This window comes from Cardiocondyla obscurior, linkage group LG19 (assembly GCF_019399895.1).
Source record: "Cardiocondyla obscurior isolate alpha-2009 linkage group LG19, Cobs3.1, whole genome shotgun sequence".
Classification (NCBI taxonomy): Eukaryota; Metazoa; Arthropoda; class Insecta; order Hymenoptera; family Formicidae; genus Cardiocondyla; species Cardiocondyla obscurior.
This window is the reverse complement of record NC_091882.1, coordinates 635,110-653,600: the sequence shown is the minus strand read 5'-3', so window position 1 is coordinate 653,600 and position 18,491 is coordinate 635,110. Positions and strand designations below refer to the sequence as shown.

The window sequence follows — 18,491 nt, the reverse complement described above, 5'->3', positions numbered from 1 at the left end:
TGTGCAATTTAAATTTTATTAAAAAAAAAAAGATTTATTTTGTTGATATTGCCCACGTGTTATAAAAGAAACTAATTAAAAGACTAACAAACTTTATTAATTGAACAGATATATTTGTCTTTTATGTAAAATTTTTACAAATTTGTAATTGTTAATAATAAAAAGCGCGCGTTATACGATGGTCGGTAATATCGGTCACTTAACGCACACTCTCAAAGCACGACGCGGGAACGATGGATTGCGAGCGCCGCGGTATGCTTCGGTACGTGATCTATTGTTTACCTGGGAGCTGCGTCGTGTCGCCGGCTCGTCGAATTTCTCTGGTTTGTGGAGTATTTCATTATTCATCTGACACAAAATCACGTAAAGTCACTTGCAAGCAAATATTGTTCGAGGAACTGTCATTCTTGCGATCCTGGACAATCAACTTTTCGCGGATCGGCGAGTTTCGAAGTAGGGATGGGTTAGCCCATTCTCGTGGTCCTCGACACGCTCTTTGGCCAAGTCGTTGAATAGCGACTCTTTATCTCGCAACGATATGGCGTCGCAGGAACCGGGACCCAGTCAGCCCGACACCCAGAACGCGGATGGTATATTGACACAGTCCCAGGACACGCCGAGCCAGCAATCGACGCTGGTCGCCTGGGGAAGGCTGGTGTCTGCACGGCGTAATCTAAGAAGTGTGGGTAAGGATTTACCGATTTTTTGCGTCAATAAACGACACGTTAGAAACGCGTCCCTTCAGAAATCAGACTAATTTTCTTGCTTATCGAATTTATTTCAGATCTGGTGAGAGATATAAGTTACAGCTGTGGACGTTCTATGAGCTGTGATATTTCTGTAACGTTAAATGATGTTGATAACAATTCTTCATTGTTAAATGTACTCAGCAAGGTGCACTTTTGTATATATAAGGAACGTATTGAAAACGACATTGTAGTATATCTAGAAGATAAAAGTCACAATGGGACTTACGTCGATGCAAACCTCGTCGGCCGAGGAAATCGCGTCATTATCGGGCATAACTCCAAGATACACTTAGCCAGAGTTAATCGCATGTGTTTGTGTACTTGTCTTTTTATTAAAGCTTAATTCTGAAATTACTATGTGGATATAATAGTAATTAATTTTTTTTTAATTTTAGTTTACACATTTACGTCCATAAATCTGCGCGACTCAATTTGCGAATTGCCAGTAGCACTGCAACAAAAATATGCGATTGGTCGTAAACTGGGAGCCGGGGCTTGTGGAGAAGTAAGGTTGCTATTTACGAAGAACGGCTCCGAAACGTTTGCTATGAAAATTATACGGAAGAATTATTTTAGTAGTGGAGATGGAAACATTCTTAACAATCCAGCAAATATCAGAAATGAAGTTGAAATATTAAAAAGATTGAAGCATGTAAGTTTAAACAATCTGTTTTACAACACTTATATTTTAGATATTAATAAAAGCTTGAATTTATTACAGCCCTGTATAATTAATTTGGTGGATATTTACGATACAGCCGATTTCATGTACATTATTCTGGAGTTAATGAAAGGAGGTGAACTGTTTGATAGAATAAGACAAAAAGGTAAACTATCTGAATCATCTGCAAAATTGATATTCTATCAAGTTGTACTCGCCGTTTACTATCTTCACAAAGAAGGCATTACTCATAGGGACTTGAAGGTATAATGTAAATCATTAGTTTAATGTCTCATGTGAATATATATTAATATAATTATTTAATAGAGAATAAAATTCAACAGCCAGAAAACATCCTTTTAAAAGATGACACGGACAAGCCTTTAGTAAAAGTATCAGATTTTGGTATGTCTAAGTTTGTAGATGCCCATACAATGATGAGAACATTCTGTGGAACTCCTATGTATGTTGCCCCTGAAATTCTTGAAACCTTAGGACGCAGCTCTTATACAAGTCAAGTGTGTATTTACGTATTATAATAAAAAAAATTTTGACACTCAATTATTTAATAATTATTTATAATAAAAAAAATTTTTTTTAGGTCGATGTTTGGAGCTTAGGAGTGATATTATATGTCTGTTTAAGTGGCACAACTCCTTTTAAAAATACTGCTTTAGAACAGGATATCAGAACTGGACAGTACGACTTTCGATCATCGAATTTTCGACATGTATCGCAGGAAGCTATAGATCTGGTATGTAACATAATCGATATTTATTAAATGTGATTAATTATTAATATTTTCTTATTCCAGATTAAACGTATGATGACTGTGAATCCGAGGACACGTATAACTGTACCTCAAATTATATGCCATTCATGGTTAAGAGATAAAGATATGCGGAACGAAGTATACAGATTGATTAGAAATGAAAACGTAGAAAATATAGAAAATGACGAAAATATACCGCCTTCGAATATCTGTGTAAAACGTCCGCGGTTGTATTAGAAAAGAAGAACAATTTGGGATAGTGAAGAACTTTCGCGAGTAAGATAAAAAAATACCTACTGACATTTTGCTACGTTGTGATACATATGCTGTACGTTACCAATTTATCACATAGAATAACTCATATTAAAAAAAAAAAAATATTTTTATAGATTTAATACCAATTTCAATACAGAAAGTCTTCTTAAAATTTATATGTAGTTGTTTTTACGAAAGTCTTACATAAAGTAATCTAACAAATAGATTCTACATAAAAATTTATAATATTAATTTTGTTTAATTATATTTAAAATTAATAGTACGTGTTACGATTAATTCATACATTAAAAATTATGACCAGTGAGACATATATTGTGATAAAATACTTTACGTGATATTTGCAGACATCTCAATTTGACAACATTTGAAGTTATCAGTATTACGACTTATCCTACGACTTAGTGTAGATGGCAAATAAGCAACAAGCACTGTAAAAATTGTTGATCGATCAAGTGCGAGCTTACAATTACCATTTGTTTAAAAATTTTACTGTTTCAAGAATAGCAATACTCATAAAAAGAGACTAAGACTGCTTTATGTTTAATGCTGTAAGCGTACAAAATGTAGGTTTAATTTATCTTATACATTTAATTATAAATTTATTTTAATGACAAAATTGTTCTAGTGTTCAAGTATACAAAGTGCTTTATTTAGAATGATGAACACCGTACATAATAAAGATGAATATCTTACGACATATATTTTTTTTTACTTTTACTTACTCTTTCCTGCATGGATTAGGAAGTGCTGTATCAAGGTCTGACTTTCTTTTGTTCGTAAGTCCGGCCAGCAAGCGTTTCAATTCCGCTATTGCTTTTCCCGGATTCAAGCCCTGTTGAAGATACAGCAATATTATGCAATGGGTAAGCTTAAATTTTAGATTCTTTATTATTTTTTTTTTTTTTTATTTAACGGTAATGGTTAAAATTCACCTTTGGACATGTTTTAGTGCAATTAAATATCGTCTGGCATCGATAAACTGAATAGAAGTCACGTAATTTTGCTAGTCTTTCTTTATGTGCCATGTCTCGCGAGTCCATTATCCACCTGTATGCCTAGAAATGTAAGCGAATAAATACGTACATACGTGAATAATGATGCATCTGTATTTTTTTTGTTGTAGGAAAAATATTTGTTACCTGCAGAAGTACCGCAGGACCCAAGTACTTGTCACCGAGCCACCAGTAAGGAGGGCATGAATATGTGCAACATCCACACATTATGCATTCGTACAAACCATCGAGTTTTCTTCTGTCCTTCGGGCTTTGCAAAATTTGACGCATACCGAGATAATCGTCTTCACCTGATCGCTTTAGGTACAGATCGATTTTTTGGAATTGTCCTAGGAATTGTTCCATATCCGGTACTAAGTCTCGAATCACATATGTATGCGGTAGAGGATAGATCACCAGCGGCTGTGGAGATTCTTTTACTTTTCTAAAAGTTCAGGTAATTTCGCACTATATTAAAATGTTTAAGTTTAATGTTAAATAATAAATAAATAATTATTTAAATTATTAATAATAGAAAACATTAATTTAATTATTAATTTTTATTAATTAAAATTTTATATTTTGTAAGTGAATTATAAAGTAAACTCAAATAAATTTTTATATAAGATGTCAGTGATTCAATCCAAATATTTAAAATCCTGACGTTTTAATCGTAGCGAATTAAATTACCATGAATTTATCGAAGTTTTCAGGGATCAATTTCAAAGAATATAATATTCTTATTCCGCTTAACTTAATCATACAAAAGAGTGGTGAGTTACGTTATACACGCCAGAGTATTTATGCCGTCTATGTTCATCGCGCAACATCCACAAATGCCTTCGCGACAGGATCTCCGGAAGGATAACGTCGGGTCATGCTGCGCCTTGATAAAAGTCAGCACGTCCAAAACCATCGTGCCGCATTTGTTCAAATCGACGCTGAACTGTTGCATGTACGGCCTCACCTGCGGCCTTTCGGGATTCCATCGATACACACGTACAATTTGAATCCGCGGTAAAACTTCATTTTCCTATAAGAAAAGACTTGTTCGTTGTAGCAAAGCTTTTAGCATTTCTCATTTTTCTTTTTTTTTTTAACATTTTAAAATAAGGCTGCAGCTTGATGATAAATTTAAAATATGACATTTAAGATATACAGCTTTTGTTTTTATTTCAGGAACTCGAAGACTTTCCCGTGCGATTGAAAGAGAAAGAAAGATCTTTATATAACATTTTACGGGCAGGGCAACTAACTTTTCGAGGATTTTTGCATGCCTCAATGTTTGCAAGTTCCTGTGCTGTGTCCACGTTGGTCGAGGTTTTCTTGATGTCAACTGATGTTGACAACCTCGATCTACAAAGGCGTGCTAGTCTATAAGACCAGAAGCTGATGGTGGATGCATTACGGTTCACGGCGGTGTACATGATCCACCTTTTGTTGAGTGGTCATTCGCCGCGTCTTTGATATTATCTAAAGGATGGTGTCTTAATAATGTTACGTCACGCTATTTCGATCATTACGCATCGTCGTATTTATCTCGAGTGCATTAAACGTCGCGCAAACAAAATATCATCGAGTGAACGAACTTCAGGCGATCTGTAACATTTTATTTTATGCCGTCAATATGCGATTTTGATCATCCAATTTTCATTTTTTTTATCTTACTCCTACATAGTTTAACGCGCTGTAATTGATACATTTTATACACATATTAATATCGTTTCTAATTGTCTACAAAACGTTATCTTTTACTCCGTAATTTTTTATTACGTTCTTGGGATTTGCTACAATTTCTAAAAAACTGCCGTTTAAAATTATTTTTAATGTAACGATAAATTAATTTGGACCGATGGAAATTACGTTATGATGGTCGTCGTAATGCAAACAAGTTGCAATAAACGCGATAAGAATGACGTGCGTGACCTCACGGCCGTCAAATAATTTCGAAATTATTTCGTCGACGATTATTGTACAAAATTCTCGTATTGTAATGTGACCCTTACATTCATTAGCACAGACGTACAAAATATGTTATTAATCCTTCAATTTTCTCGAAAGATCAACGTTTAAATAATCGAGTAGCAATATAATATTTAAAAAATGCATAAATAAAATAAAAATAACATTTGAAATCATGGAATAGGAAACAAGTTTTAGTTCTGCTGAAGATGTGTGCGTTTATTTATACGTTACAATACGATGATCTCTCCCGGGAGGATTTAAATTGCCTGCTGAAAGGTCGTTCAAGTCATCAGACCAGAGATACGCGAGTTATCATAAATTAACTCCCGCAGAGAGCGATAGATCGTGCCGGCCTGGCTGTCTTTCGTAGTGTAAAGTGCGATTGGCCGAATAGGCGCTCGTAGTTCGTCATCGTGTTTCCGTCTGCGAGCCGGTCACGCCGACCACCTGTGGCATCCCACGTTTCGTTCTCGAAAGGCGGTCGGGCAGCGTGTTATTTGGATAGTCACCGTTGTCTGTAAATAACTAACACGGAATCGAGTCTACGGTGCTCGAGAAGCAAGGTAAGATTTCAATTTGAGATAATTAATTTTGGAAACTATCGAGCGCTGTCGGTACTTTAATAATTTCTATCAAAACGCTCACGTATTTGTCGGCAGTAAAGCATATTGTTAACTTGCAGATGACCCAGCACACGGTTCTGGTAATTGGCAGTGGCGGCAGAGAACACGCTATTTGCTGGAAGTTGTCTCAGTCGCCGAAGGTATGTCAAAAAATATTACAAAAATAAGTGAGCTTTTACGAGCACGGATTAACAGGGTCTATTTTTTTGACGTAGGTGAAAGAAATTCTAGTCACTCCTGGAAACGTCGGCATCAAGGAGATTGATAAAGTGCAACTGATTGAATTAAAAATAAAAAATACTAAGGTATAGATCACATCTTTGCCTAAATTTTTTTTGGCAGAATCGTGTAATACTAATCGCGTAAAGCAGACGATCGATATCGCTATGCGTGCATTTGACACGAAACACTACCGTGTCTTTTGATTACATGTCATTCTTTTCTACAGGCAGTTGCCAAATGGAGCAAGGAAAACAATATCGATTTAGTAGTGGTTGGACCAGAAGATCCTCTCGCTCAGGGACTGGCGGACGATCTAAAGAACGTGGGTGTCAAGTGTTTTGGACCACAGAAAAAAGCAGCTCAGATTGAGGCTGATAAAGATTGGGCGAAGCAATTCATGGACAGAAATTACATCCCTACCGCAAAGTGGCAAGGCTTTACCTCTGCTGTAGAAGCAAAGAACTTTGTTAAAAAGTAAGATGCCTCCGGTTAATATAACAATATGAAAATTTATACGTTATTTATATATATATATATATATATTTTTTTTTTTTTTTTTTTATTGCAGTGCTCCCTTTAAGGCACTCGTCGTAAAAGCCTCAGGCTTGGCAGCTGGCAAAGGTGTAATCGTAGCAAAAGACCAGCAAGAAGCTTGTCATGCAATAGACGAAATGTTAAACGATAAGAAATTTGGAACCGCTGGTGAGACTATAGTTGTTGAAGAACTTTTAGAAGGCGAGGAAATATCTGTGCTAGCATTTACAGACGGTAAACAGGATTATATAATTTTATTATATGTATTATATTTATTATATGTATTATATATTTATTATATGTATTATATTTATATATAATTATTATATATATAATAATTACTTTAATTATATTTATATTTTTTGCGAAAAATAAAACTGGTAGTTATATAAAAGTTTTTACTTAGGCAAAACCGTTGTGCCCATGATGCCTGCACAGGATCATAAGAGAATTTTTGACGGGGATTTGGGTCCGAATACAGGAGGAATGGGAGCATATTGTCCATGTCCACTGCTGAATGAAACAGAATATGAACAGGTGAAAGTAAACGTTCTTCAGAAAGCTGTGGATGGACTTAGAAAAGAGAACATTCCGTTCGTTGGTTGGTCACTTTTTTATTAATAATACAAAATAAATAATAATTTAAAAAATATATAAATATATTAATATTAAATTTCGTAGGGATACTATATGCCGGTTTAATGCTGACTCGAGACGGGCCCAAAGTCTTGGAATTTAATTGTAGATTCGGAGATCCCGAGACAGAAGTTATATTACCGCTGCTGGCATCAGATTTATTTACAATTATGATGGTACATTTGATTTTAATTTATTAAAAATTATTGTATTTACGTAAAATGCAATATTAAGAATTTTATTGCGTACAACATATGTCTAATATATCCGATAATTATATTGCAGGCTTGTTGCGATGGAACTTTAAGCTCGTCTCTAGTTTCCTGGCGCGAAAACGTATTCGCCGTGGGCGTAATTCTAGCATCGCGCAATTATCCAACGTCCTCGTCTAAGGGTCAAGCTATAACAGGAATTGACCAAGTGTCACATAAACGTGATCATTTTGTCTTTCATTGTGGCACAGCTGCTTCATCAGAAGGCGAATTAATAACTAATGGTAAATATCGGTATGATAAAAGACATTTAAATATATATTTAAATAATTAAAAATATTTTTTCAGGCGGTAGAGTTCTTATTACCGTCAATATAGCGTCAACTTTGGCAATGGCAGCGGCTAGAGCCACCCAAGCAGCTCGATGTATATCATTCGATGGAAAACAATTCAGAACTGACATTGCGCATAAAGGAATTGCCAGGTGTAACGATTAATTTACAGATTGCAAATAATATTATAGTACGAAACTAACGATTAATTGTTTCAGATCTATTTTGCAGAAAGGTCGGTTGACGTATGAAAGCAGTGGCGTGAGTATCGACGCCGGTGATAATCTCATATCCGCTATTAAACCGGCTACTTGTTCCACAAAACGTGCAGGCACTGTGGGTACCATAGGCGGATTTGGTGGTCTTTTTGACATAAAAGCTGCTGGCTACAATGATCCTGTCCTTGTATCAGGAACTGACGGTGTTGGTACTAAATTAAAGGTAAATGTCAAAGGAAAAGTTGTTAAATCATTCTGTCATGCGTTACAAACGTTAACTTTTTTTTAGATAGCAGTCGAATGTAAAAAACATGATACAGTGGGAATAGACTTAGTAGCTATGTGCGTGAACGATATTCTCGCGCACAACGCTGAACCGCTGTTTTTCTTGGATTATTTCGCTTGCGGCAAACTCGACGTCGGAGTAGCTACGGAAGTTGTAAATGGCATCACCGAAGGTTGCAAGCAAGCGGGATGTTCGTTGGTAACGAAATGTTTATTAATTTAAGATTTTTTAAATATTAAAAATGACAAGTATCTGTCTTTACAGAATATTTTATTTATTTAAAATGTATTTTTTTACAGATTGGTGGAGAAACGGCTGAAATGCCGGACATGTACCCTGAAGGAGAGTACGACTTGGCGGGCTTTGCAGTAGGTGCGGTCGAAAAAGGCAAATTGCTGCCACACGTAAATGATATTGAAGAAGGTGACGTGATAATCGGTCTTCCATCGAGCGGTGTGCACAGCAATGGCTTTAGTTTGGTGCGAAAAGTTTTGAAACTCGCAAATAAGAAATATTCCGACGTCGCGCCGTTTTCGAAAAACAATCGAACGATCGGTATAAAATATTTTCTTTTTAAATTGTATTTTTTTAATATTGAAATGATCATAAAAAGAATCTTGGTACAGAATAATATTATATTATAGGCGAAGAGCTGTTAGAACCGACAAGAATTTATGTAAAAAATGTTATTCCTGTCTTACGAAGCAATCTGGTAAAGGGATTTGCACATATAACTGGAGGTGGTCTTACGGAAAATATTCCGAGAATTCTACCGGAAAATTTGGGCGTGACATTAGAAGCGGAAAAATGGAATGTTTTACCAGTTTTTTCCTGGTTGGCAACAGTTGGTCAGTGCATTATCATCTGTTTATATTTCCTCTGTTCTTAATGCATAAAATAATTTATGCAAATCAGTGCATAATATCTTGTGTTCGCATAGGTGGAATTAGTAAAAACGAAATGTTGAGAACATTTAACTGTGGAATCGGTGCGATCTTGATTTGTTCTGAGAAAGATAAGGTCCAAGTTTTAGCTAAACTAAAAGATGAAAACCCTGTGGTGATCGGAAACGTGAATAAATTTAAAAGTAATTATTTCTGTTACGCACATAATCGATATAATTAATTATGTTAATTTGCTCATTCATATTAAATTTTTTTTTAACATAGATGGTCAGAGTAGGGTGCAAGTAAAAAATTTTGAGCAAGTTCTTGAACTGCAGATGAAACAATATGTTCCCAATTTGATTGAAACATTGAGTAAACCTCTTAAAAGAGTGGGCGTCTTGATATCGGGTAGTGGTACAAATCTCCAGTCGCTAATAAACGCTACTCAAGACCCGTCTCAGCATATTGGAGCGGAAATTGTCTTAGTGATCTCCAATAAGCCTGGCGTTGAAGGATTGAAACGTGCTGAGAGAGCTGGTATCAAGACAGTGGTAATTTAATGTATAGTTACAAATAAACACATTAATATAAACTTGTATTTTTTCATATAATTGTTTAATTCACAGGTAATTAAACACACCGATTATCCAAATCGTGAATCTTTCGACACAGCCATGAATGTGGAACTTCACGCAGCCGGCGTGGAAATAGTATGCTTGGCTGGCTTTATGCGAATTCTTTCGGAACAATTCGTAAAACATTGGAAAGGAGCTTTGTTGAATATACACCCCTCATTGCTGCCGTCTTTCAAAGGGGCGAATGCACACAAGGACGTTTTAGCAGCGCGTGTGCGTGTGTCTGGTTGCACTGTACACTTCGTTGAGGTATAACTAAAAATCGAATTTTATTTTTTAATAATATCTCTCTATTTAATAATTATTTCCTTAAATTTTATGTTCCTTCTATCGTTTCTTAGGTCGACATAGATTCGGGGGCTATCGTTGAACAAGAAGCAGTGCCCGTGTTTCCAGATGATACGGAAAAAATTTTGCAAGAGCGTGTGAAAACGGCAGAGCATCGTGCGTATCCTCGTGCGTTGAAGCATCTGGCAAATGGACGTATAAAATTGAAAGAAGACGGCACTCTTCATTGGAATTAATTAAAGATGTATATATGCATACCAGGTTTATCAAATGTAGAATATTTTTTTATATTGTTGCAACTTAATCTTTTTTTTTTTTATGTACAAATAAGTTTACGATATTTATATCACATTTTTACGCTTATCGTTTACGTAATTTTTTTGCTAAAAATATTACTTATAAAATCATACAAATCATGGGACATACTCTCTTTCGAGACATTATGCCTAGTGTCTGCATATTTATTTATCTTTTTAGAGGGTGGTACTAACAATGCCTTTTCGGCAAGCTTGTCTAAACTAATATGAAGCATTTGTTTTTGGAGTATAGGAACTACCAAGTTGTATTTATCAATTTTATTATTTATCTGGCTTGTTGTAGTCTTAAATTTTTCTAATTTGTCGTGCCATATGAGTTTATCTTTTGGAGTTAACGGGATTTCACTCACATCATTACGTGCTTCCGCCAACTTTTTTTTTAATTCCTCAGTCTCTTCTCTAATTTCTTTCGATAATTGTATCCATTCCGGTGTAAATCCATTATCTATTAATACCTGCGCATTACAATTTACATAAATGAGGTGGTTTATTTTAAATTCGGTAAAATCAATATTTCGTTATATTTTTGTATACCTGATTAAGTTTATGTGTTACAAAATCGACATAGGGGTTTAGAGCACTTGAAAACTTCAGCGGTTTTCCCATTCCGGGTAAATCGCTGAATTCACCCTTGTTCATTGCATCCTGAATCAAATCTTCCACCAAACGGTCCATGCCGGCACGCGTTTTGATATCCTTGGCTTTTTGTTTATCCATACCAATTAACGTATTGCGCTCTTCAGCCTGCAGTTTTTTCAATCTGTGCTCCATTACATTTTCAACTGCCTTTTGCGCTCTTTGTATCGTATGCAATTGTTGCCTCTTGCTTGGCGTACCGACTCCAATATCAAAATTCAAGTAACGTCGATGCTGTGGCGCCGTATGCTAAAACAAGAACAATTAGAATCGAAGTAAAAATTAGCAGTATGTTATATGTCGAGTAACTACCTTGATATCAAATTCTTCCACTTCTGACGATGTCTCTTGATCTCTTTGAGCACTCCTGATTTTTCGAATCTCTCTGTACGCGCTTTCAATCTACTTCATACAATTTTACAATAAAACAAATTCTCCTTGTCTCAAGGAGCGACTTATTCCTACGACGCGTTACCTCAGAAAATCTGACGGCGTCGGCCTCCGACGTTCCGCTGTCCGGATGAAATCGTTTCGCAAGGTGAACGAACGCTAATCTTAGGGTCTCGTCCTCGCAATTTTCCGCGACGCCAAGAGTTTCGTAAAACTTCTGTCAAGTTAAAAATTCGACGTGAATCGCATATCGAATATGAGTTGTAACAAATTAATATAATTTTACAGTCACGTATGTAATATTGTATTTTTGTAAAATGTACCTTAGCCAAGTGTTTTGCATTGACATGTTTGAATCTCTTCGGCAAAGTCGAGACGCACACCTCGGCGCCCGATTTGGAGCACAGGCGGTTCAGCAGCATGATTCTCCAGTATTGAAGTGTCACAGGCTAATCGCCGCAGTTTCTTAGCGTTACATAATTATAGCAAAATTATTTTATCATATATATATATATTTCATCATTCGCGCAAATAACCTCGTCATTCAGATAAGCATGCGAGGAGAAGGAAAGGGGGAGACGTACCTAACCGACCGGGTATTGAAGAACAAGTGGTAGACTGGTAGTTCGACAAACCACGTCGAACTCCACAGCGTTGACGTTCGTATCAAACGGTGAAATTCCATACGATTCCATCGTCCACGTTTATTTACTCGCGTGTATGCTGTCGCTCGCATTTAAAATGCCAGCCACGGCAAAATGAGGCTGCGTCTCGCTTTCACGGCGATTATCATCAGTCTGCTATGGGATCGGAACGAGCGGTTGGCGCTCGCGAACAAAAGCGTCGAGTCGCAGCCAGAATACAAGCCCGATGGTCCGCTGGTGATGTGCAAATTCTTGTAAGTAGCGTTTCACTTCCCAAGTCAATTTCACTTCTCGGTGATGGGAAAATGACACGGCGGACTTTTTCCTTTGCAGGCCCAAGGAATTCGTGGAATGCGAGGACCCGGTTGATCACAAGGGGAACAAAACCGCCAAGGAAGAGACAGGCTTCGGCTGTGTCAAGGTTTCTTGCTTTACATTTATCAAATTAATAAGATTTAATTTAGAAATAGTTACCTTGAAAGTTACAATACATCTCCGTAACATTGCGCGGCTGCAGCAGCGTGAGAAACATTAAAATTATTAATGATTAACGAATTAACAGTTTGGCGGATCTCGCTATGAAGATGTGGAGAAGACGAAGGTATCCTGTACGGTTCTGCCAGATATCGAGTGTCACGGCCCGAGGACATTCTTTCGCGAGGGGATACCGTGCATAAAGTACAGCGACCATTACTTCGCGACGACTCTTCTGTACAGCATTCTGTTGGGCTTTCTCGGCATGGATCGATTTTGCCTCGGACAGACTGGGACAGCGGTAGGCAAGTTGTTAACGCTGGGTGGCATGGGTGTGTGGTGGATCGTTGATGTTATCTTGCTGGTGACAAACTCTTTACAACCGGAGGATGGCAGTAACTGGAATCCATACGTATAGCATTTCAAGAAATCAGGGATCACTTTTTGTATATAATTTATAGTTTGTAATTTACGAGATGACTCGCGACTTTTTGCGAAAATAGTCAACGTATACTCGGTGGATTCCAGACTCATCTATATTTGATTCAATCCCCGATCGTTTCGTATACTTCGGCTTAGTGAGATAATAGAAAATTGAAATTAATGAAGGGACAAGCGTGATAATTTAATTCTCACTTTGGAAAGATTTGTTAATATTACATAATCATATTTACAAATCATTCTAATTAATATACATATTTTTTTTCATATTTAATTAATTATAATTTGTAAATAAACCATTCTCACGTGGAAAGTAATTTGTGTCGTATAAATATACGGCGAGTCCTCTTTAATATGCCAAAAATAAATACGTCAATTTATTGTATTTGTTGAATAATTACGAATTGCAAGTCGCGCAAAAAGAAATATATCTATAATTACTCATAATTCGTAATCGTCGGGATGGTACAATTCACTAAGCAATCTATATACATAGGACGGCGCGTTTCCACCCCTGAAAGAGAAAATAAAAATTTGTTGTTGCTCAAAGAAAATGAATATTAATCAATATAAATAATAATCTTACGTGTTAGAGATAAATAATGTAACGAGATCTGGCGGGACATAATCAAACACCGGATTGTAGGCATGTATTCGTTCCAGCAATGGTGCGTTGGCACTGTCGATTACGCCGTGCATCGGTGAAACGAGGCAATTGAAGCCGTTCTGCTTGCCCGAACAGTGGTAAAGGGGCGCGAGTTTGTAGAGAGGCAACAGAACCATCACTGGAACCGAATAATGCTTAGCAGCTTGTGCGACGGTATGTGCACCAGAGATTGCCCGAAGTCCACCATCGGCCATGACTGTGTGAGTGCCAATGATGACCTTGTTGACGCGGGACATCATCGCGAAGATTGCCGCGTCAGATATTAACGTAGTCTTAATTTTTGCCTTTGCAAGGTTTGCTGCCATTTCATGGCCCTGCAATCATTCACAAATTTTTTTTTTTCTGCTCGCTCTGTAAATTTTATTTCGAGTCTGGCGTATACTTACGCTTAGAGTCGATCCACCCTCGGCTACTATAACGTCAAAGGCTCTGGTCGTGGCAGCTTTTTTGAAAAATTCTTCTACCAATTTTGACTTACCAATTGTCATTATAATTTCGTTTGAGTGTATATGCTCGGATGCTTGCCGTGTGATATTGTCCGAGCTGCAGACAGTTTAAGCTTGTTTAAAAAATTATTAAGAAACGTGTCTCAAAAAATTATTAAATATATATTTCATAAACAAAAATCAATATGCAATTTAATAAAAACGTGTAGTTTCTCTTGCAACGAATGTTATACCGATATTTCAAAGAAAGTAGTGAAAGTTGCATCGACGATTGCAACGTATTGCACAACTTGCGTCACTTTTGCGTTAGAAAGTGTAGACGGAATTTTAGCTCACCAGGTTTCCAATTCTACTTCAAATTCGTTGATGTGGTCAATCAGAGAAGTTTTCAGCAAAGGCATTGAGATATCAAAGTCTATCTCTTGATCGTTTTCAGCGGTAAGAATTTTATGTAAAGACTCTTGGGGGTCCGTTTCGTCCGTCTTGTTTTTCAATGCCGAATTGTACTCCTCTCGAATTATTTGCAATACTCTCCTCACCATATTTCCAATACACGCCTCGAGAGGAAGCATTTGAATCAGGTACTTTCCATTTTGCCTAATATTATCCATCAAGTCTCTAGAAAATAAATAAAACAATTTAAAAAAAAAAAAAAAAAAAAAAAAAACGAATTAAAATATTTTCTGTTGACAAAATAAGCATGTATAACCACAAATAAAAATTCACAGTAGGGAGTAATTAATTCATACTTGGCAGTATTCCATTTAGCATTGTTTATTATCTCCTTCAGCGTGGACACAGTGGCCACCACGATGTTGTGCGTGCCTTTGATCTCTCTGCAAGCAGAAAAGAGCATTAACTGTATTAATTTTTCTTACACTCTTTGGTATCTTCAACAAGAGCTCGACGGGAAAGGCCTTCCTACCCATAGTGAATGTCGTTTATTAATTTCAGCACACTTTCGTTAACGTCTGGCGAGCTCGCGTTAACCATTTTTATTTCCGAGCTGTTATGTACACCGTAGCATGTCTCCCCCGGCTCGGAAAATTCCCGAAACTGCTTCGTGAGGGCTTGCAACACGAAACCTGTTCCTTTCAGGAAAAATTCTCGAATTCGCTTTTCTCTTTCCAACGAGGGGAAAGAGAAGGAGAGATCACGAACTAGTGCGGCCAATTCAGGCTAGCCGCTAGCCGGATGGACCTACGTTCCGAACAGCTGTATCCACTCACTACTACTTTGGTAGTACTACCAATAGTAGAAATCATATGAACCGGAGTAAATGACCAACCGTTGTGGCGTCGTTTTCAGTGTAGCTTGCAGCGGCGTCCTCAAGATATCGCGGCCAGTCCACCAACATGTCCGCTGCTCCGCATGCTCCGGCGCGACCTTTTCGCATTCTTTTATTGTTCTACTGCTCCCACTGTGGTGGAGGTTACGTTTCCAGTTGATGTAAATAACAAGGTTGTTTGATTCAATATTAATTTTATATTGCTTGATACGTCGATTTATTTAAAGCTGAAAACGTAGATTTGCGAGTTATAATATAACTTAACAAAACTTAACCTAACTAAAATACAATCTAATTTTTAAATTTTTTCGAACTAAAAAAAGATATAAAAAAATAATTTAAACATGATAAATTACAAGATACCGAGTTGTTTTAAGAAGTTATGATACCGAAACTGTTTTAAAGAACAGTGTGCCGAATAATCCATCGATTAGTGGCATGTTAATAATGTTAATAATTGGTGGAAAGAGACGCGGCTTTTGAAGTCGTCAATTTTTCCTACCAAAAATCACAACGTTTTTTCATGTTTTTTGCAGGAAAAACCACTTTTAGTAGTAAAAGTCATGTCCTGCCCAGACCTCGTCTCTGACTACATAAATCCAGCGACCAAATGGTATCAAACGGACCTGCATGTGGTCATTAACATTCAGCTGATGGAAGTATCAGATTACTATCTTCAGATCGAAAACGATTGTTTACAGTTCAGGTATTAAAATATATATAACAAAACAAAGTTGATCATGTTAAATCTAATCTAAATTATTATTGCAGTACAGAAACAAACGGCAAGAAATACTACCTCATTTTATATTTGTATGGAGCGGTAGTCCCGGAGAAAACGGCGCACAAAAACTTTGGGAGAGAAATCAGAATCTACCTTGTAAAAGCTCTCAAATGTACAATAACTCTTTTTTTATTAATGGAATTTATTTATACGAAAAAGCATATTAACATCTTGTTTTTTTTTTTTAATTTTAATAGGGTTTTCTTGGCGAAGACTGATTACTTCCAAAGAAAAACATATCTATATATCTTATGATCTCGATCACATAATGCGAGAGCCGAAAAATGCAACAACTTTTGATAGTAAGAATTTATATATTTAAGAACGACTAATTTTATATTTATACGTTTGTGCGAGATTTATTTGAAAAGAATTTTTTAAATTTTAGTTTCTTTCGCCTTTATTAATACATTTTTTTGTTTGTTTTATAGTACACAGATTTCAAAGGTATAAAAAGGAAAACAATATTCAATATATAATGCCTGCCATGTCATCCAGCGAAGATGATTCAGATGACTCTGATATGGACAATGACTTTTACCATTAATAATTTTTTATTAATAGTTTTGTATATATAATTTTTATACATATCTAGGCGTGCATATTATAATAACAGAATAATGTTATATATTATATAGTAAAGAAGAATCTTTATTTTTTTGAATATTTTGCATTCTATATTAATTCCTTGAAGCTGCTATTAATTTAAATTATTTCAAGATCATCTCAGAAAACATAATCTATTAACCAGGAACAGCAAAGTAACTCGTCGTTGATATTTGAAGACAGCCCACGTAAGTTTGATGAACGATTTATTTTTATTTCTAATTTACAATGATGGCTCGATGTTTTTCAGATAATTTTTTCATCTTTATTTGTTAATATTGAATAACTAACATATTTTTAACATTTAACTTATTAATGCCAAGTTAGATATTTTATTTTTTAATAGTACATCACAACTTAAGTTTAGTTAGACAAGTAAAGAATTCAAATAATTACAATTTATTATTTGAAATAAATAATGTAGCTTTCATATTAATTTGTTAAATTATTTTTATTTTTATAATTTAAATGGTCTTTTAACAAATATAATATTTTGTTATACAAAATGGATATTTTCATTGATCGTAAAAGTTAAATTATTAATAAAATAAAAAGTAACATTTACAAAATGATATCAAGTGTCCAGAAATTCAGATGTTATGAAATTTAAATGCGTTATTATATATATATATATATATATATTTTTTTTTTTTCGATAAAAATAATTAAATATATATTTATCAAAATTTTACATTAATTAAAATTCTCCGTAAATTAACTCTCAAAGTATTCATAAAATGTATGTTTTATACGTACAACTTGTTTTTTTTTTTTTTGCTGAGTGGAATGTTACTAAACTTATTTAAAATGACTGACAATTAAACAATTATTTACACAAGTATATATTACAAACATATCTTTGGCAATAAGTTAATTCTGAATTATTATTGCATTTATGATATATAATTTGTATTAATCATTCGATAATGGTAACTACTTTGATAATAAAACATGCTTGGTAATTATATTTTTTTTAAGACAATATTCTAGTCTTGTTAAAACTAATCGTTTAATAAAATTAAAATAATAGCACTATAAAATATCGTTTATAAAAACTTTAAAACCATCTTTCTCAATCATGATTAAATGTACACTGAAAGGTAGATATAGCGTTTGCTGCAGCGACGGCAGCTAGCGAACGCGACTTTAGCGTCATGAGCGTCGAGTTTCACATGTGCCGCATGTATATACCGCGCCGGCCGGATTGCCGAAGACTGATTTTCCCCCCGTTATCTCATTCCTTGCCTCTGTCGCCTAGGGTTACATACGCTAGCCGCTATCGCCGCAGAAAACGCCATATCTGTTCTTTGATGTACATTAATGTTGTATTTGTACGGAACGATATTATATTGCATTGATTTCATTTAAATGCTTCTATGTTTTATCACATGAATGTAATATCGACTTCACTAAAATACTTGATACTTTAACCTTTAAAGAACTGAAGTTTAGGGTTTATTATCCATGTATAAATATACATCATATACCAATATTATAGTTTTAATAAAAA

At 35.4% G+C, this 18,491-nt stretch overlaps 7 protein-coding genes across 7 annotated transcripts; 4 read left to right on the top strand and 3 right to left on the bottom strand.

The window, feature by feature from the left end:
* The first annotated feature begins 19 nt into the window (after positions 1 to 19).
* On the top strand, positions 20 to 3,157 carry LOC139110192 (serine/threonine-protein kinase Chk2). The gene is made up of 7 exons (XM_070669822.1): positions 20 to 686; positions 785 to 1,066; positions 1,145 to 1,401; positions 1,471 to 1,674; positions 1,755 to 1,928; positions 2,012 to 2,164; positions 2,225 to 3,157. The coding sequence occupies exons 1-7, from the start codon at positions 539 to 541 to the stop codon at positions 2,417 to 2,419; spliced, it is 1,413 nt and encodes a 470-aa protein (XP_070525923.1). The 5' UTR covers positions 20 to 538; the 3' UTR covers positions 2,420 to 3,157.
* Positions 3,158 to 3,169: 12 nt separating this feature from the next.
* On the bottom strand, positions 3,170 to 5,014 carry LOC139110214 (succinate dehydrogenase [ubiquinone] iron-sulfur subunit). The gene is made up of 5 exons (XM_070669849.1): positions 4,707 to 5,014; positions 4,233 to 4,483; positions 3,598 to 3,895; positions 3,391 to 3,513; positions 3,170 to 3,290 (listed from the first exon to the last, which is right to left on the bottom strand). The coding sequence occupies exons 1-5, from the start codon at positions 4,875 to 4,877 to the stop codon at positions 3,177 to 3,179; spliced, it is 957 nt and encodes a 318-aa protein (XP_070525950.1). The 5' UTR covers positions 4,878 to 5,014; the 3' UTR covers positions 3,170 to 3,176.
* Positions 5,015 to 5,708: 694 nt separating this feature from the next.
* Gart (trifunctional purine biosynthetic protein adenosine-3 Gart) lies at positions 5,709 to 10,592 on the top strand. The gene is made up of 17 exons (XM_070669799.1): positions 5,709 to 5,978; positions 6,098 to 6,178; positions 6,254 to 6,343; positions 6,487 to 6,734; positions 6,829 to 7,028; positions 7,201 to 7,395; positions 7,476 to 7,606; positions 7,716 to 7,926; positions 7,991 to 8,126; positions 8,193 to 8,415; positions 8,482 to 8,676; positions 8,778 to 9,033; positions 9,123 to 9,326; positions 9,419 to 9,565; positions 9,648 to 9,916; positions 9,992 to 10,249; positions 10,342 to 10,592. The coding sequence occupies exons 2-17, from the start codon at positions 6,098 to 6,100 to the stop codon at positions 10,522 to 10,524; spliced, it is 3,027 nt and encodes a 1,008-aa protein (XP_070525900.1). The 5' UTR covers positions 5,709 to 5,978; the 3' UTR covers positions 10,525 to 10,592.
* LOC139110199 (dnaJ homolog subfamily C member 28) lies at positions 10,448 to 12,174 on the bottom strand. The gene is made up of 5 exons (XM_070669829.1): positions 11,955 to 12,174; positions 11,717 to 11,848; positions 11,554 to 11,643; positions 11,140 to 11,490; positions 10,448 to 11,060 (listed from the first exon to the last, which is right to left on the bottom strand). The coding sequence occupies exons 1-5, from the start codon at positions 12,051 to 12,053 to the stop codon at positions 10,656 to 10,658; spliced, it is 1,077 nt and encodes a 358-aa protein (XP_070525930.1). The 5' UTR covers positions 12,054 to 12,174; the 3' UTR covers positions 10,448 to 10,655.
* Positions 12,175 to 12,230: 56 nt separating this feature from the next.
* Positions 12,231 to 13,507, top strand: Amrt (TM2 domain-containing protein 2 amaretto). Its single transcript, XM_070669843.1, has 3 exons — positions 12,231 to 12,529; positions 12,609 to 12,696; positions 12,838 to 13,507. Exons 1-3 carry the CDS (start codon positions 12,390 to 12,392, stop codon positions 13,165 to 13,167), a joined length of 558 nt encoding a protein of 185 aa, XP_070525944.1. The 5' UTR covers positions 12,231 to 12,389; the 3' UTR covers positions 13,168 to 13,507.
* On the bottom strand, positions 13,354 to 15,473 carry Eif2bbeta (eukaryotic translation initiation factor 2B subunit beta). Its single transcript, XM_070669834.1, has 6 exons — positions 15,229 to 15,473; positions 15,053 to 15,139; positions 14,640 to 14,921; positions 14,244 to 14,400; positions 13,777 to 14,171; positions 13,354 to 13,704 (listed from the first exon to the last, which is right to left on the bottom strand). The coding sequence occupies exons 1-6, from the start codon at positions 15,294 to 15,296 to the stop codon at positions 13,632 to 13,634; spliced, it is 1,062 nt and encodes a 353-aa protein (XP_070525935.1). The 5' UTR covers positions 15,297 to 15,473; the 3' UTR covers positions 13,354 to 13,631.
* A 103-nt stretch (positions 15,474 to 15,576) lies between these two features.
* LOC139110208 (prostaglandin E synthase 3) lies at positions 15,577 to 17,039 on the top strand. Its single transcript, XM_070669841.1, has 5 exons — positions 15,577 to 15,764; positions 16,128 to 16,297; positions 16,363 to 16,487; positions 16,573 to 16,677; positions 16,807 to 17,039. Exons 1-5 carry the CDS (start codon positions 15,675 to 15,677, stop codon positions 16,920 to 16,922), a joined length of 606 nt encoding a protein of 201 aa, XP_070525942.1. The 5' UTR covers positions 15,577 to 15,674; the 3' UTR covers positions 16,923 to 17,039.
* Positions 17,040 to 18,491: the final 1,452 nt, after the last annotated feature.

Coding starts and splice junctions, on each gene's coding strand:
- LOC139110208 (XM_070669841.1), top strand. CDS start 15,675: ATGCTCCGGCGCGACCTTTTCGCATTCTTTTATTGTTCTACTGCTCCC. Junction 16,298..16,362: donor AACGATTGTTTACAGTTCAG/GTATTAAAATAT, acceptor TTATTATTGCAG/TACAGAAACAAACGGCAAGA. Junction 16,488..16,572: donor CCTTGTAAAAGCTCTCAAAT/GTACAATAACTC, acceptor TAATTTTAATAG/GGTTTTCTTGGCGAAGACTG.
- Eif2bbeta (XM_070669834.1), bottom strand. CDS start 15,296: ATGGTTAACGCGAGCTCGCCAGACGTTAACGAAAGTGTGCTGAAATTA. Junction 14,922..15,052: donor GCTAAATGGAATACTGCCAA/GTATGAATTAAT, acceptor TTTATTTTCTAG/AGACTTGATGGATAATATTA. Junction 13,705..13,776: donor ACATTATTTATCTCTAACAC/GTAAGATTATTA, acceptor TTTCTCTTTCAG/GGGTGGAAACGCGCCGTCCT.
- LOC139110192 (XM_070669822.1), top strand. CDS start 539: ATGGCGTCGCAGGAACCGGGACCCAGTCAGCCCGACACCCAGAACGCG. Junction 687..784: donor GCGTAATCTAAGAAGTGTGG/GTAAGGATTTAC, acceptor AATTTATTTCAG/ATCTGGTGAGAGATATAAGT. Junction 1,067..1,144: donor AGTTAATCGCATGTGTTTGT/GTACTTGTCTTT, acceptor TTTTAATTTTAG/TTTACACATTTACGTCCATA.
- Gart (XM_070669799.1), top strand. CDS start 6,098: ATGACCCAGCACACGGTTCTGGTAATTGGCAGTGGCGGCAGAGAACAC. Junction 6,179..6,253: donor AGTTGTCTCAGTCGCCGAAG/GTATGTCAAAAA, acceptor TTTTTGACGTAG/GTGAAAGAAATTCTAGTCAC. Junction 7,396..7,475: donor AGAGAACATTCCGTTCGTTG/GTTGGTCACTTT, acceptor TAAATTTCGTAG/GGATACTATATGCCGGTTTA.
- LOC139110214 (XM_070669849.1), bottom strand. CDS start 4,877: ATGTACACCGCCGTGAACCGTAATGCATCCACCATCAGCTTCTGGTCT. Junction 4,484..4,706: donor CATGCAAAAATCCTCGAAAA/GTTAGTTGCCCT, acceptor CTTTTCTTATAG/GAAAATGAAGTTTTACCGCG. Junction 3,291..3,390: donor GCACTAAAACATGTCCAAAG/GTGAATTTTAAC, acceptor TATCTTCAACAG/GGCTTGAATCCGGGAAAAGC.
- Amrt (XM_070669843.1), top strand. CDS start 12,390: ATGAGGCTGCGTCTCGCTTTCACGGCGATTATCATCAGTCTGCTATGG. Junction 12,530..12,608: donor CTGGTGATGTGCAAATTCTT/GTAAGTAGCGTT, acceptor TTTCCTTTGCAG/GCCCAAGGAATTCGTGGAAT. Junction 12,697..12,837: donor CAGGCTTCGGCTGTGTCAAG/GTTTCTTGCTTT, acceptor ACGAATTAACAG/TTTGGCGGATCTCGCTATGA.
- LOC139110199 (XM_070669829.1), bottom strand. CDS start 12,053: ATGCTGCTGAACCGCCTGTGCTCCAAATCGGGCGCCGAGGTGTGCGTC. Junction 11,491..11,553: donor TGGAAGAATTTGATATCAAG/GTAGTTACTCGA, acceptor TTCTTGTTTTAG/CATACGGCGCCACAGCATCG. Junction 11,061..11,139: donor TAACACATAAACTTAATCAG/GTATACAAAAAT, acceptor TGTAATGCGCAG/GTATTAATAGATAATGGATT.